Source organism: Mus musculus, chromosome 11, assembly GCF_000001635.26.
Source record: "Mus musculus strain C57BL/6J chromosome 11, GRCm38.p6 C57BL/6J".
Taxonomy (NCBI): Eukaryota; Metazoa; Chordata; class Mammalia; order Rodentia; family Muridae; genus Mus; species Mus musculus.
The window spans coordinates 36,287,452-36,303,809 of NC_000077.6; the positions used below are offsets into that span (position 1 = coordinate 36,287,452).

The window sequence follows — 16,358 nt, forward strand, 5'->3', positions numbered from 1 at the left end:
TTCTGAAATGACATGTCGGTACACCATTCCATTTCAGGGTGGATGATCATGCTCTTACCTTTCTCCACTAGTTATAGTTTACAGTGAGAGAGGGTAGATGCTTCTCATATGGCTCCCAGAACCTCCGAAATGTTGGCTGAATTAAGCTAAAGTCTCATGGATATGCCAGATAATGAGATTATCAATGGTAGGTGGGAAAAAAAATCTTACTTAGCATAAAATCAGGGTTTTAGACAAAATAACTATATAAGTTGGGCCTGAGGAAATTTTATAGGATGAGCCCTCACATATTTATCCCATAAAGGAGGCCATCTTCTTTTACTGGATTTTCAAGCCCTTGATCACCTGCTCTTCTGTAATGGCTTGAAAAGAAAATCACACTGCTGTACTAGGAATTTCTCTCAGGGTTGCAGAAACTTGACTAAGTCAGCTCACTCAGTCTTGTAACATCCCTCACCGCATAGATGGAGGCACGGCAGATAAGGAGAGGGGGCAAATATAAAATAATTTCAAATTATACATGAGGAAACAGGGGGGATCAAACAGGAGGTGTGTGGGTTCACAGCCACACTGTGCCACAGCTGCTAGTAAAGGGTTAGTGCTGAGGAAGGACCACAAGTCAGACCTAGCTCCTACGATGCCTTTTCCAATGCTTTGCATGGAAAGTAAGGAGGTGGGTCATGGACTGGGAGTATGATAAAGAGCTTGCCTACCAAGTAGGAGGCCCTGGGTTCAATTTGTCCCTGTAGCCACCCCTCCCAGGGTAGGGGGGAAACACATAGAGAAGGAAGGTGTATTCCTTCAGAATGAAATTATAAAATTCTCTCCTTCCTTTCTTAACTCCATAAATTTGGGGGATTCTTATTCTAAGCCCATCAGAGAAATGCAGGTCTTTAAAGAGAGATCATAACATCTGAATTGAGATGGGCACAATTTGGCACAGTCTACTGAACTTCAAAATGCATATTATACATACCCTTTGATCTAGCAATTTCACTTCCTGGAATTTAACTTTTGAACATAATCATATAAGTATGCAAAGAAAGGTACATACACAGGACTCCTCATTGCAGTTCTGTTTGTAATAGCACAGATCTGAAAGCAATCTAAGTGTCCATCAAGAAGACATTGGTTAAATAAATTATGGCATTATGGGATATTACAGAGACCTTAAAAAAGGGAATGAAGTAGGTCTCCATGAAATTACCTGAAAAGACTTCCACAATATCTCATTAAGTTAAAATGGAACTTACTAAGTGGAATGTATATGCTTCCATTTCTATTAAAATATATGCTTAGACATTCATAAACATCTTTGGAGGCTTGAAATAATAAACCTTCAAGTGGTATTTTCTTGGAAATAGAAATTGAGAAGCAGAGATTACTTCGATGCACTTCCCATCTTTCCAATAATTGAATATTTTTTTACAAGAAGAATATCTACATTTTGTAATAAAATAACTGAAAATTTGTTGTGGCTGTGATTTATTTTTTCTTCTTTAAATTCTTGACATTTCTTTTGCAGAGCAAGTAGAGATAAAGAGAATTTTGTGTGATAAATAGGAACCTACGTCCACCCTTCTGTAGGAAAATAATTAGGGATTTTGGGAAGAGCTCCATTTTTATCTCCCTCCCCATCTTATCTATATCCTTGTCCTTATCTTCATCCCTACATCCATATCCTCACCTTCATCCCTACATCCATGCCCTCATCTTCATCCCTATATCCATGTCCTCATCTTCATCTTTACACCCATGTCCTCATCTTCATCCCTACACCCATGTCCTTCCTTATCTCCATTCCTACATCCCTGTCCTCATCTTATCTACATCCATGTCCTTATCTTCATCCCCATGTTTATCAGTTCTCATGTTCAACTTCATTCCTATACTTATCCTAGTTCTTATTAGTATCTTCATGTTCTTCCAAAATGTCATCCTATTTCCATTCCCATCCTCTTCTTCATTCTCATACCATCTCCAATCTCACCCCAGTCCTGGCTCTTTTCCAATCTCCTTCTCTCTTCCTCTTTTAGTTTGAAATAATCTGCCCACTTTAGCTTGATGAAGAACTTTACCCTTTCCTCTGAATGAAACAACATATAATTTTGAAGATGGACCCACAGAGGACCTCATCTTGATATTTTTCTTATATTTCTAAATTCAAGGGGAGCAATGAAGACAATACAGAGACCAAATTACCCAGGCACATACTGAGTGGGACCTACCTACCTCTTTTGCCCGCCTATGTCACCATCACACCCACTATTACCTTGAAGCTCTTGGAGAGCTTACATGTGCTTGCTATCTTCCCCCCTACTTTAGCCTTATCATTTCCCATAATTTTGAATTAGTTTTCAGGGATACGAGTACCAAGGAACAGCACTGGTAACATTAGGCCACGCTGCATTTTATGACGAGAGTTTTTTTTATCTAATTAAACATCGAACAATTTTGATGTTGCATCTATTATGGTCCATTAGGGATCCGACTGACCTCTGCAAGACATCCTACTCAAGATTTTCACAAGCAGGATCAAACACATTATCTAGAGCATCGTGAGCATAAGCATGGAGTTCAGTGGTTTTCATTCATGGTTTTATTAAGAAGCAAACCCCCAAAACCTTCAAAGTAATTCCACTTCCCATAGGTAAAACGCTTTTCCTACCATTTCTAGGAGGTGGGAAATGCATCAAGATGGTTTGAGTTAACTTTCTCATCATGAGCCCTCATAAAGAGCACTGGTTAGTAAGACAATAAGCGAGCATGTTTTAATTAGAAAAATGTGGAATCCAAGCACTTTTGCCGGAAAGACAGTGATAGCTTAAAAGAGACATCAGGAGACTAATAAAAGTTAAAATGCATTAAGTAGCCACAGTGAACTCAAAGGTAAAGTCATGGGACGTTTGAGAAGTGAACCAGAGAGGGTGATGTATCAGAAGTGGGTGGGAGGGAGTCAGTCAGTGGAATCGACTCTTTCTCTTTCATTGAGTTCAGTTGCAAACCTCCTTCTGTGCCCAGGCAAGCAAGACAACTCAGTGCCCTGAAATTCCTCCACCTCCTACCCTAGCCACTATATTCTCTACCCAGAAGAGAAAATAATTGCACCCAGGCTATAAGGGAAGATTGGTTGGTAGTGAGCAAAATAGCACTGAGTGCGATTGGGGTTGATCTGGAGTTTTTTGTTGGACACTTTCACTTTTACATCCTCTTACTGGTATGATGTTTGGGTATGGGTTATGTGATATCCTTTCCAAATCAGGCTCTGTATGAGCCTGTGATTCTGCCTAGCCAATCAGTGTACCCTGTTCTCTAATTCCGTGGGTCAGTAGTGCTAGGTGTGAGCCCAGCTGGGTTTTACGGGCCTCTGTCAAGAGAGTGGACTAGAAAATTAGAAATAGCTCATAGGATGTAGATGTAGTGGAAGTGACCTGTGTTGTAGATGCTGTACTTTGGAAACTGAGCTCCAGGACAGTTTAGCCTACAGAGTGAGACCTTGTCATAAAGAGACAAAGCACAGGTCTAGGAAGAAGAGCCTTTTGTTTTTCAATGAGGCTTCTGAACTGTAAGTATATAGATATCTCACAGGGCCTGTAATGATGCCAGCAAAGCGGTGTCCTCTAGGAACTATGTTCAGAAACACAGAAAAGACAGGCTGTGACAGATGCCTAACGTCCAGTGTACGTACCCCGGCCCAGTCTGCTAAGGACCTTGTCTCTCCTTTTTGTCCCAGACGTTACACCTCACATTTCTTTTGCCTGATATGCTGACAGGAGACAAGGACATCTGCCCCGTGGGGCTTTGTCTCAGGCAACTGATGTAAAGCCAATGCTTGGCACAAGTGAGACGTTGCCAACAGGAGTCTGTCTGACAAAAGAGCCCAAAGAGCATCCAATGGTTTTGGAAGCAGGAAGCTTTCTATTGGGTCCACTTTCTCCTCACATAGACCGTGGTGGAGAAGCTGGAAGGTTGAACTTGGTGCCTTCAGCATCCTGCTCTAAGACACACTGGGAAGGAAGACCGCTCCTCCGAGGACCAGAGTGCCCAGAATACTACATCCACATAGCGCTGTTTTAGTCTTAAGAACCTTTATGGTTTTCCTTTTGTCTTATTGAGTTGGGGGTGGTGGGGCTAGAGGCAGACATGCTTTCCCTAAGGACCCATCCAATGGGTCCTTAAATGAGCCTCCTATGCCCTCAATATGTGTTCCCAAGTAGGGTAAGGGACACCTAGGTTGATGGGAAATGAAAATAATCATTGAAAGAAATTAGCAGGATTTCTGATAATCATTCAAGTGATAATCATTTAACAAATTAATATGTTTTGCACACATGATTAAAGTATTGATGGCAGAAACTTGGAGAGGATGTTTGCTGTCTTGTATTACTTACTATGAGCTAGAAATAATCCAACAAGTGATTTAAACATACCTAACAAATTCAAGGGTAAACCTTCTGTGTTTGGGCTTCTAAAGGGGAACAATTCACATATGGGCTGTGAGATGAAGCCCACATTGACTGGCAGGACTTGGAGGCAATGAAGTTACCTTAGGAGAGGTTCCTAAACACACTCATAGATTACACTAGAGTACGCAGCTCCAGGTGGACATGATGAGCCTGTACCTGGCAATGGATTGCAATCCTAAGGGCACAAGATCCCAACTCACAGAGGCAAATAAAGCTAAGGCCAATAAATCAAAGGAACCCTCAAAAACATTACAGAGCCCATTTCCCCTGCCTGGGAGAACTATCAATGCCTTGCCTGACTTCTGTGAGCCTCTCCCCGTCTGAGCCTGAGAAAACAACCCAAGGGAAGACTTCAGGAAATGCCCCAAGGGAGTGACAGTTGATATTAGCTGAGTGGGTGAAAGAGCACAGAGAGAGATGGAAATATTTGGTTTTTTTAAACTGTGAACTTAACCCAAGAGGCTTCAACATTTACACAGACTCGGCGAAGAGTCTTGCTCTTCCAAGGCACGACCACGAGGTGGCCTCTATCCTTAATTGGGTCCCCAAGGCATGTGCTGTGGAGGGATGAATTTATATATATATAAAAAAAGTTCTTTGTACCTGGAGGCTTAACTCTGGCGACTTGCAAGCAAGAAGTTCAAGCCTTCAAAGCTTTAGTCAACTTAGCACTTTTTAATTTTACAGAAGGGGACCAAATTGTAAAAGGACGGCTTCTCCTTGGGTACCTCTGCCTTCAACATTTGCAAGCCATGCTGCACGTAGGCTACAGAGGTCTCGAGTAAGATGTAATGCTTGCGCCATTCTTATTGCACCTTGTAATTTGCACGCATGCCACGACACGTTATTTATTTTCTTATTAATGGGTCTGAGTGTGTTTAACACCACAAGCCATAAATTGCAGAGCAGTGGATTAGACGAGGTGCTCTTTATTTTTCTGCCGATTGTCAGAAAGTGATGTGGGGTTTGAGATACGTTTCCCCTCCAGCCCCCCCCCGACACAACTGCTCCCCCCCTCTTTACAGCCTCTCTCACCTCCATCCAAGTACCAGCCCCTTTGCTTCCATCTGATAAAGGTGGGGCAAACAAGAAAGCCATGGCCTGGTTTCTCACTGGCAAGCTTGCCTATTGAGCAGCTCTGTTATTGAGATTAATAAGCTGCCAGTTTCCAAGGAAGACTAACAAAACAGCAAAATTAAAGTGCAGTGCGACGTGAAATGCTGCTGGTGGCCAGGCGGGATCATGGTGTCAAAAAGGCAAGGTAAAGCTATAAAATAAGGCTGAGCTTGAAAGGCTAACCTCGAGGTCTCATTAATTTCCATGTTGCCTCTGATGAGAATTTAGAGGGGCATAATGTTTAGCAGTATGGAGAATCAAGCCACCTATTGATTTGAAAAGCGCTTCAATGCATTTGGTTCACTGGGAATGAATTCTACTTTTAAACCTTACTTGAAAACATTAGGAAGAGGTGTGTGTGTGGGGGAAGCAAACAGGTTACCTTGGTTTAATATTCTCAAGATCATGCATGCCAGTGACGCTGTCAGAAAATTAATCCTTCGGTAGAAAAATCAATCTGAGAACAAGTTTGGAATAGCCTTTGGACTCAGTGGGGTGGGGATGTTTCAACAATCTGTCTGCTTCTCGGAGAAAACCTTATTTACTAAAAGGTCTTGCATCCCAGTTCCCAAGTACTCACTCCTAACAAAACACCCAAATCAGGCCAGGATGACTTTGTCTTGAAGACAGGAAAGTATGAGGTTTTCTGATCTTAGGATTAAGACTTCTTGAATGTGCTTATTCAGGTCCACATGTTCACCTTTCAGAGCCCCTGGCCATGGCTTCCTGCTCAAAGGACAACAGGCTGTCCAAGTGAACAGCCATGGCACCTGTAGCCATGAGGCTGCTTCCTACCTACGTGGCAAAGTTCTGTTCAGAATGCAAAGCATGAAAATTGTGAAGCTAGCACATAGAGCACAAAGCAACCCCTGGAACCCAGCTTTTCTGCAGCCCATGCTTCAGTCACCAAGGCATAGGGAGGCATCTAGTTCACCATGTTAAGTTGCCACCAATTTATGATGTTGACAAAATCATAAAGGTATTTTAGGTGGTTTAGTAAAAGAGAAGCCAAGACAAATTATCGTTCACGAGAGGTTTATTAGAAGAGATGCAACAGCACTAAGCCACAGGCAGTCATTATGGGGGCCTGAAAGGAGAGGCAGAACCTTCACTTAAAAAAGGACAAAGGGAATTAGTGACTCAGTGCCAGGAGCCACAAGCAGGAAGGCACTAGATAAAAAGTAAAGTTGGAATTCAAAGTTTTCTTGGGCCTGGGTATCAGAGGGGGCTGGTCTTGCAGCTGCAATGGGAGGAAGAGAACACTTACTCTTTGTAACAGATGTGATGTCACAGAACGTGTTGCTTATCAGCGCTTCTGGGAGATAGAGAAATCTAATACCCAGAGATGCTTTGAAGAGCTCCTTATATCATGACTAGGTTATGATTTTGGCAACCACTCAGTCTATATCCAATAATATCCATAGATCATTTTTTTATCTTATGTCATTCATAATGCATTGATTTCACCCTCTCCTTGGATGAGATAAGTTAATTTTCTGTTTTCTATTAGGGTAAGTACCTTATCTAGTTCCAAGTATGGTGGTTAGGGACACGCCATTTGGAGTCAGGTAGACACAAGTTCAAATCCCAGCTTTGCCCTTTGATGTTGGGTAATGTGTAACTTAATATTCTGAGTTTCGGATCTCATTAATGCATTTGTCCATCCATTCATTCAATCCAACAGCATCTCTAAGTAACCCCGATGGCCTCAGACTTGTGATTGTCCTGTCCCACTCTCTCCAATGGTCCCTGAATTTCAAATAGGAATAAGAACATGAAGGCTTAAGGGATTGAGTGGCGCATGTATAAAGCCAAATGGCAAGGAAACATTTCTGAAAAGGGAAAGTTGTTATTCAAGACATTTATGACTCTGTAGAGTAAATCTTTATCATAGTTCAAAGCCCTGTTCATTATATCCTTGCCTTCTTTTCTAGCCTGCTTTCTTTCCCTTGTACGCTAGTGCTCCCCCCTCTCTTCCTCCCCCCTCACTCCCTCCTTCCTTTCTCCCTCCCCCCTCACTCCCTCCTTTCTTCCCCCCTCTCCATCTCCTTCTCTTGTGTGTGTGTGTGTGTGTGTGTGTGTGTGTGTGTGTGTGTGTGTGTGTGTGTGTTGTATGCATAGGCTGGGGAAGATAACCTCCAAGCATCTTTATTCTTCTCTCTACCTTGTTTTGGGACACAGTTCCCTTTACTGTTGTGTAAGATGGTTTAGCTGGCCCAACAGCTTCTGGAGATTTCTTGCCCCCACTTCCCATTTCCCACAGGCATGTTGGGATTACAGGTGTTTGTGGCTATGTTTGGCTTGGTGGGTTTTGGGGATCAGGTTGTCTGACTTGTACAGTTAATGCTTTTTCCGCACTAAGTCAATCTCCCTAGTCCTAGAACTCTCTTTAAGCCTTACTGATGCCCATTTGTCATGGGACTTCTCTGTTCCTCTCACGGTCACTTTCACTACGGGAGAGATAATTTACTTATTCACTTGTTGGTGCTCTGCCTCATCCTGTCTAGCATTTCTGCACAGGCAAGGCTTGATGTGTGTGTGTGTGTGTGTGTGTGTGTGTGTGTGTGTGTGTGTGGTGTGAGTTCTCAATGTCTGGCACATAGTATGCCTTCTCATAAGTAGTTCTAGAATGAATTATGGATGGCCATCTTGTAAAGCAACCTGTAAGACTTGCTTATAATTTGACAACGTGGATGATTAAAGTCAGGATTTCTGGAGTTTCAGAATCTGGGAAGTTCTACACTGCTTAGTGATTCTCCTCGGTCACCTGCTACACAGACAGATTTGAAGGAGTTCGTCTCAGCAAAACACAGAGGGAAAGTTGGACTCTGTCACCAAGATGTCGCTACTGTTTTAGACAAGAGAAGCTGACTTCTGACACTTCCCAGGAAGCTGCAGAGTCGGAAGATTCCCGACCTTGGCTCTCTCTGTAGAGAAGGGCTAGACAGGTGATAGAAGACGGCAGGCAGGAAGCATGTCGGAACTTGATTCTATACAGGAGGAAGATGGAGGGCGGTGATTTATTGTACAGGCTGCCTTGCACTGTGGTCCTCTATCATGTACGTAAGTTTTGTGACTATGCTATGACTTATGGCATTGGGGGTATGACCCACTTGGTAGAATGCCTGCTTATTAAAGCACATAGGTAAACTGACTTCAGTTGTGGAAATTTACATGCATGGTGCTCTAAAGGAATTAACATTTATAGAGAGCATATAGAAATTTATGTGATTTCCATGTGTTCAGCTCTATATTTGAACAGCTTTCCTTATTGGTGTATGTGTGTGTGTGTATGTGTGTAAGCCAGGAGTCACATTTTTTACCTTATGTTTTGAGACTCTCATTGAACCTGGAATTCGTGAAGATGGCTAGACCAGTTGGACAATGAGCTCCAGGGATCTGTCTGTCTCTCATTCTCCAGTGCCAGAATTAAAAGCACTTGCTGCTGTGCTTGGCTTTTCCATGAACTTAGGTCTTTGTGTTTGCATAGCAAACCCTTTGCTGATTGAGCCATTTCCCTGGCCCTACTTCTCTTTCTCATGTCATATATGTCTATGGCTCTGTAACCAGTATTTCCAGTTCTTTATATTGTAAGACAAACTGAAGAAATGTCAGATGGTTTAAGGATCACTTTGCAGACCTCTTTAAGTCTGGTAGGGACATCAACACACAATGCTGAAAGGCAAGGACCTATCCCTACTGGGTAAAAACACAGGGATTTGGCAGAACATCTTTGGGGATGGCAGGATGCCTGTTCATTACCTCCAGAGTAGGAGCTCGTCCGTCACTCCCAGAAGTTGCAATGAATGAGGAGGAAGTTATGAAGCTGTTAGTAAATTTCCACTTGGGGTTCTCAGTTTGTGACTGCTTCACAATCAACCTTCAGAACACTGTGCCTTTAATGGCTCTTTATCACGTGAGGAACTGAGTCTAATTTATTATTAAAGAGCTGTGGTATCTATCAGCATATGCAGATAGACTTATGTGTTTCCCCCATCTTTGGGTTGTGTGTGAGCTTGAAGAGGCATATGTACATCTTATTCATGACCTACCCAATCTCCAATATTACTCTTAGGAATTCAATGCTAACTGATAACAAGAGAGAAAAATTTACATTGTTGTAAATAGATGCATTGTGTTTTAAAGCCTCCTTTTCCCTTCTTTTTATAAAGGCCGAGCTAATGAAACCACAGTTGTGCTGAAATTATGTTATGTAAATTCGTGTTACTTAATTTTATTTTCTATGTATGTATGTATGTATGTATGTATGTATGTATGTATGCATGTATGTATGTATGTATTCCTCTGTGTGTGTGGGCATGCGCATGCACGCACATGTGCATGTGTGCACATATAAAATAACTGTGGGTAGAAGCCAGAGGTTGATGTTGGGTATTTTACTTAACTGCTCTTTACCACAGCTTTTGACACCTGGGGTTCATTGTTAACTAGGCTGCCTGGTTAATGAGTTTCAAGGGTCCTCCCACCTCCTCCCATACCCCTACCCCCAGTGCTGAGGTTGTAGATATGTGCTACTGTGCCTGGCTTTTACATGAGCGTAGGGGATTCAAACTCAGGCCCTCACGTTTATGCAGTAAGCCCTGTACCAACTAGCCATCTACCCAGGCTGTTCTTTCTGTCAGGGCTAGGGATTGAATTCTGAGCTTCACAAATAGAAGGTTAGTCCTCAGTCATTGAGCTACACTCCCGTGCCAGAAGAAAAATAGATTCTAAAAGTGCTGTGGACTGTTGCTAAAGTTTTCATGTGCAACTCCACTGTCTGTTCAAGCTCCCTGTGCTCTGATGTGTGAAGGCTGAAATTTGGCTTGATTTCTGGGAGTTGCCCCAGTCCTGGACCAGATACTCTCATTCCTTAATCTTTTGGATCTTGAACACACTGATCAAAGAACATGCAGGCGCCACTTTCACTTGTCTTTTCTTTCAGATAGACTTCAAGGGTTTGGAGATGCTGTCTATGTGCAGAGTTCATCTTTGATTCTCCTTTCCCAAGCACATCACTGAAGACGACCCGTCCTTGGAGAAATGTTACTTGTAGAAGGGCTCAGCAGAAGCACTCTAGAGAGCAGAGAGCAGGTGCTGAGAGAGATTACCTACAGACAGTGGCAAAGTGACCCACTGCTTTTGTGGGTCCTTTCAACTGCGTGCTCAGCGAGGGGGCATTTTCTTAGAAGTGGTTCTTCAAAACAAGCCTCTTGGGAAACCAACTGATTTCATCGGAAGCTGGGATATATATATATATATATATATATATATATATATATCCTTTTAAAATATTCATATCTTATTATTTTATGTGTCTGAAAGTTTTACATGCATATACATCTGTGTATTATCAATACATGCCTTTATATATGTTCTTATGACCAAGGGGAGACTACTTTCAAGTAGCAGACTGATGGATCTAGCCCTGAAAATTGGACAATTTAATGCAAAAGATACAGACTGTTCACCTGAGCTGGTATCTACCTCCCTTACTGGGTGAGAGATCCTTACATGGATCTCTCGGGATCCATGAGATTCATCGTAACTTATTGTCTCTGTGACGTCAGAGACCCACCGCAGGACTTTAATCTAGGCTGTATCTTTGAAGAAGAAATAATAATCATCTGTTTAGACCTCATTTCATAACTTCCTGGTCCCACTGAGATAATGTTTGAATGTATCAATGTACATAGAAACTACATATTAGCATACACATGAAATGCAGAATAAAGGTTTCATTCCAATGTCAACAAGGTAGTCATACAGCCTCATCCCCCTTCTCTCTCTTTCTACCCAGAAACCCCTTTTCATAAATAATCACCTACTAACATAAAACGAGGGTGATAACAAACTCCCAAGTGCCTCCTAAACACAAGGAAGCAGAACAGAAAAATCTCTTCTAGTTTGTTTGACCAGCAGCTTCTGGCACGGCCATTGGGAGATTGCTGCATTAGGGCGGATGTTAGTAATTATCTATTTTGTATAGTCCATTGGTATGATTTTACTGCCTTGACATCTTTCAAGCCTTGCAATTAGGGCTGTAGGCATAGATGAAAACCATGTCATCAAATGAAATTAGAGGTGAGCATGGGTGCACTGGCGAGCATGTACCGTACACCGATGTGCAGGATCTTACTGTTTTCAACTTTAAAGAAGTCACAGATACGCAACTACTCCAAATGTTATGGCTTTCTAGATTGCTTCCAGCTATGGGCAGAAAATTCACCGGCCATTTCCAGAAACACTGCGGATTATTTCTCTTCTTCAAACCCAAATGATTAAAGCTTTAAAATTGACTTGAGCATTTTCAGAAGCGTCCATACAAATGGACGCCTCTGTGGCTTTTTCAGATAAGCAGACAATTGGGCCACACAGACCAAGAAGGTGTCTGGGGATGGAATCACAAGGCCCTGCAGTATCAGACAAATCTACTCCTGGCCTTCTCTGTCCAATGCAGGCTTGCCTGCACACTGTGTCCCCAGGGTCCTCTTTAAGCCTCCTGAGGGAGGAATGTGTGGTCTTTAGAAGGCCAGAAATGAAAGTGGGTGAAGGAAAGAACACAGGAAAACAAAAACCACGCCAAACCCAGGGATGATAATTTCCAGATTCTTCCTTCCTAACACAAGTCCCTCCCTGTTCCACTGCTTGTTTTTTCCACATCTCTGTTTGCCCCAGAGCCATCAAGCTGTTAGTGTGTACAGGAGGGAGCAAAGTGGGCCAGCAGGTTGGATGAAATATAAATTAAAATTAGACTTCTGTCAGTCTGGAATCTGGGATTGTTTTCAAGGTCTCCCCAAACACTTAATTTCAAATGAGTCTTCATTTATTACTTCAAGAAAGGCCAAATGCATAATTTATCAGCAGCATTCAGTCAATATACCCTTATAAGCACATTTCCCATGAGCCTTTGAGTAAAAATATGTTATGCTAATTCTATTAGTTGGGTACACAAGAGCTGTCTAAGAAAGTCAACAAGCATTAAAAGGAGACACATGTGAACAAAGAAATACTGATCAACCTATTGTCCAGGGTCAAATTACCAAGGGATAAGGAGGCGTTAAGCTTGTCTCCTTATGCGGGCAAAGTCTCTCCAACCAGAACTCAGAGCCACCCCGAGCCACGTGACTCCAGTGACTTAGCATGGGGAACAAGGACTTACCGAGTCTCCAGTGGGACGTTACTGTTCAGCACCCAGCTATCCTGGAGCTGAACAGACTCTGGGGTGGTGGCCAGGTCGTTGGGCGCAGGAGCTGGGGCGTGGATTTGACTCCGCCGATTGGTCAGTGAGTTCCTGTTGAGGGAGTTGGCCGAGGAGTGGTGGTGGGACAGGGTGTGGTTATGAGGGGGTGGCAGAGGGGGCCTCAGTGTTGACTGGCTGTGGTGGTTTGGAGGGCCTGAAAGAGAGGAAGGAGAAACAGCCATCAGTACCTGTCCATTCTAGCCTCAGGAACTCGGCAACTATGATGTAGGCTTTGAAGCCAAAGTCTCCACATCTGCAGTGACTGAAAACCACAAACCAGAGATAATAGTTGGGATTGCATAGAATGCCCCGGTGTTATTAGTCACAAACAAATGCTGTGCTTTAGTTTTTACTTATCAATATGCATCAATTAGAGAGCAAAGAGTATTGAGGTTAGAAAAGCCAAGTAGACAAGGGATAGAATTATCCCTGGAATTATCTGATATTACAGTGGAAGAGATAATATACTTAAGGCTGACTCTGGCTGTGACAAGTTTTTATTCTGTTTCCTGGTAAAATTTAAAGGCCCAGATCCTCTAAAGCAAGCAAGCAACAAACAATCCAGATATTCTTGCAGAAGTTGAAGATACAATAAGAGTTATCAGAGGCTATGCTGGTGGGAGACAGGGAGAATTTGGCCAGTGGACACAGACATGGGAAGGCCAAGTTCTGGGGTTCTGCTGCACAGTTGAATAATTATAGTCAAGAGTAAAGCATATTCTCCATTGAAGATTAGTCTCTTGAATGTTTTGTCACAGAGAAAACATTCAGGTGTTTCACCTGCTGTTTCAGGTGGCAGGAATGCTAACAACCTGGGTTTGATCATCACACAGGGTATTGAAGTATCACACTGTATCCCATACATTTGTGCTATTATTGTATGTCAATCAAAAATAGTTGTTGGGCTAGGGAGACAGCTCAATGGGTAAAGTATTTGCTGTGTAAGCATAAGAATCTAGATTCAGATCCCCAGAAGGTATGTATGTCAGACACAATAGTGCTCCAATCATAGCTCTTCTTTGGTGATATGGGAGGCCAAGAAAAGAGAATCCCTAGAAACTCTTGGGGCAACTAGCCTAGCACACATAGTGGAAGACATCCAGAGATGCTGTCTCAAAGGAGATAGATGGCGAGATCTGATACCTGAGGCATGACACACACACACACACACACACACACACACACACACGCACATTACATACACTCACTTGCACACATACACACATACATACCCTTACACACACACTCATAACATACACTCATACACACACACATACACACACAGAGATAGAGGTCTTTCATTTAAATCATGGTAATGACTCGGCAGGAAATAAAGCATTCTGGCTGTGGCCAGGATTGAACTGGAGTGGGTATGAAGTGCTCTTCAGAGGATCCAGGTCAGTGTGCGCCTAAGGGGCTAAAGGCAATGGTAGGAAACACCAGGCTCTGCACTTTTGGAGAAAGTTTCCTGGGTTTTTAAGAAGTTGACAATTCAAAACAGATAGGTTAAATAAATAAATAAATAATTAGGCATTAAAAACATACATATACTTGTATAGATCTTTTTTAAAAAAATGAGAGAGTCAGCCAGCCCCCTCTGAATAACAGGCTGATAGCTGCTCTCCACTAAGAGTTGAGTCTTGAGAACAGGCTGCAGAAGGCCACGGGAGATGTTTCGAAAATCACAGATCTGGCTCAAAATCACAACCCATCTTACAAATGCTGCAATCCTCTATCTTTGCAAGGGAAATGCTCGCATGAGATCTGCACCTCTGGAAAGGCCCTTGTGTAAATATGCCTACTCAGGATGGCTCTGCCCAAGGTTTGCCCAGCAAACCATCTGCACAATGCAGTATTTTCAACATAAGGAAAGCAAAAGCAGTTTCCTACTCGATGCAAGCCTATAATTTCCCTTTAATGGATACTGAAACATGACTTTTAATTTGTGTCCTTTGAGAAAGTCTATTTTTTTCTGAGGCCTCCAGTCAGTGTTGGCAGCTCACCAGGTGACGGCTGAGCCTTGTCATTTTGGCCCATGCCAACTTTGAAAATCCCCAGCCCCTGCCGTCCTGGCTTTAAGAAGCTGGCTCAAGTCATTTAAACAAGCAATTTGACACAGATTTCAACTACTTGTCTCCTTATGTGGCCAGGCTACATCTCCAAAAGGTGTAATCTACGTTCTGGGGTTCCCGTGAAGCCGGGAGAAGCATTCCGAGGGAAAGACAACATGTCATAAAAGATAGTAGGTTTGGAGCCATCGCTACCAATGAAAACAGAAGCGAAAGTAAAGAATAGAGAAAACCTGTTCCTTGAAGTTAGTGTCTCTGGGTTGAAATTACTTGGGGATTTTTTTTTTTTAAATGTTCAGAGAAAAGACAACTAAAGCTAAAACCCATTGGGAAATGCCACAGTACGGTTGTATAGATTTTAAATCGTGTCCTCCAAATGAACCTGTAATTCATGTTTTACATTAGGCAGCAGTGACACTTTAAATACATCTTCGGTGGAGTTTCATAGCTGTCTCAGGCTATTACATATGCTGGCATTGTTGCCTGACTAGAAATGTATGATTACATAGTTATTTAGCATTTGTCTGTCTCCTATTAGCAGGGAGAGGTGGGTAAGGGGCAAAGTGATGTAATAATGATCTCTCAGAGGCTCTCTCCAAGCCCCTCACACAGGGTTAATGCCTTCCCCTCCCCTCAGCTCTCATCCAGGTGGTGTCATTATTCCCTGTTAGTTAGGCAATTAAGAGGCTTGCCTGGGGAGGGTGAGGTGAGTCACTGTGCAAGGGAGAATCCACACTCCCGCTCCTAACCCCAACTTTCTATCTTCCTCTGCCCCCAGCTCCCATCCCCACCCCGCACTCAGGACCACACACTCTCTGCAAGAACAAAGAGCCAAATGAGAAGTGTAATTCCCTGAATGAGTTCCCAAACTCCCTGTCTGTTCAACCCAGCTGTGTGGTCTTCACTCATTGTCCATCTGTGTGAAGAGTGGGTGGAATTCCTGTGGTGTGTGTGTGTGTGTGTGTGTGTGTGTGTGTGTGTGTGTGTGTGGTCTCCAAAGGTGATGCCTGGGTCAGGGAAGAATGAGTTAGGCCGCTGTGTGGTATGTTCCACACACACTGGAGAGTGAGCATCCACACTAATTGAACGAGGGGTCAAAGGTCTCTTTCCAGTTCACCTAAAAGGAAGGCTTAGAACTTTCTGGAAAAAAAAAACAATGCAGAGAAATTAGAGTAGGGGAAGCTGAAAGAACACTCAGTTCTTCGTTCGTTCTACCCTCCTATGAAGAAAAGTGCTATTTCATTTCAAATAGGTGACTGAAAACTCTGAACACAAAAGCTACCTGGCACATCACTAAAGAAAAAGAAAGTTCTTGTTACCAGCTCTCACTTTCACAATACGGACTGCAGTTGCTCATGTATCCATTCAACTACCTGGTGGCCATATTCTCAGCCAGGTGTCCAAGATAGAAAAAAAATAATACTACACAGAGCAGAGTACAGAGTGAAGAAGGGATTAGTTAGA

At 42.8% G+C, this 16,358-nt stretch overlaps 1 protein-coding gene across 22 annotated transcripts in view; it reads right to left on the bottom strand.

Moving 5' to 3' along the window:
- Positions 1–16,358, bottom strand: part of Tenm2 (teneurin transmembrane protein 2) — a 1,230,398-nt gene that overhangs the window by 280,796 nt on the left and 933,244 nt on the right. For all 22 annotated transcript variants that reach the window (XM_030245994.1, XM_006533290.3, XM_006533295.4 and 19 more), the window contains one exon: positions 12,745–12,979. In XM_030245994.1, the coding sequence (XP_030101854.1) occupies positions 12,745–12,979 (235 nt within the window). The remainder of the gene's footprint in view (positions 1–12,744; positions 12,980–16,358) is intronic.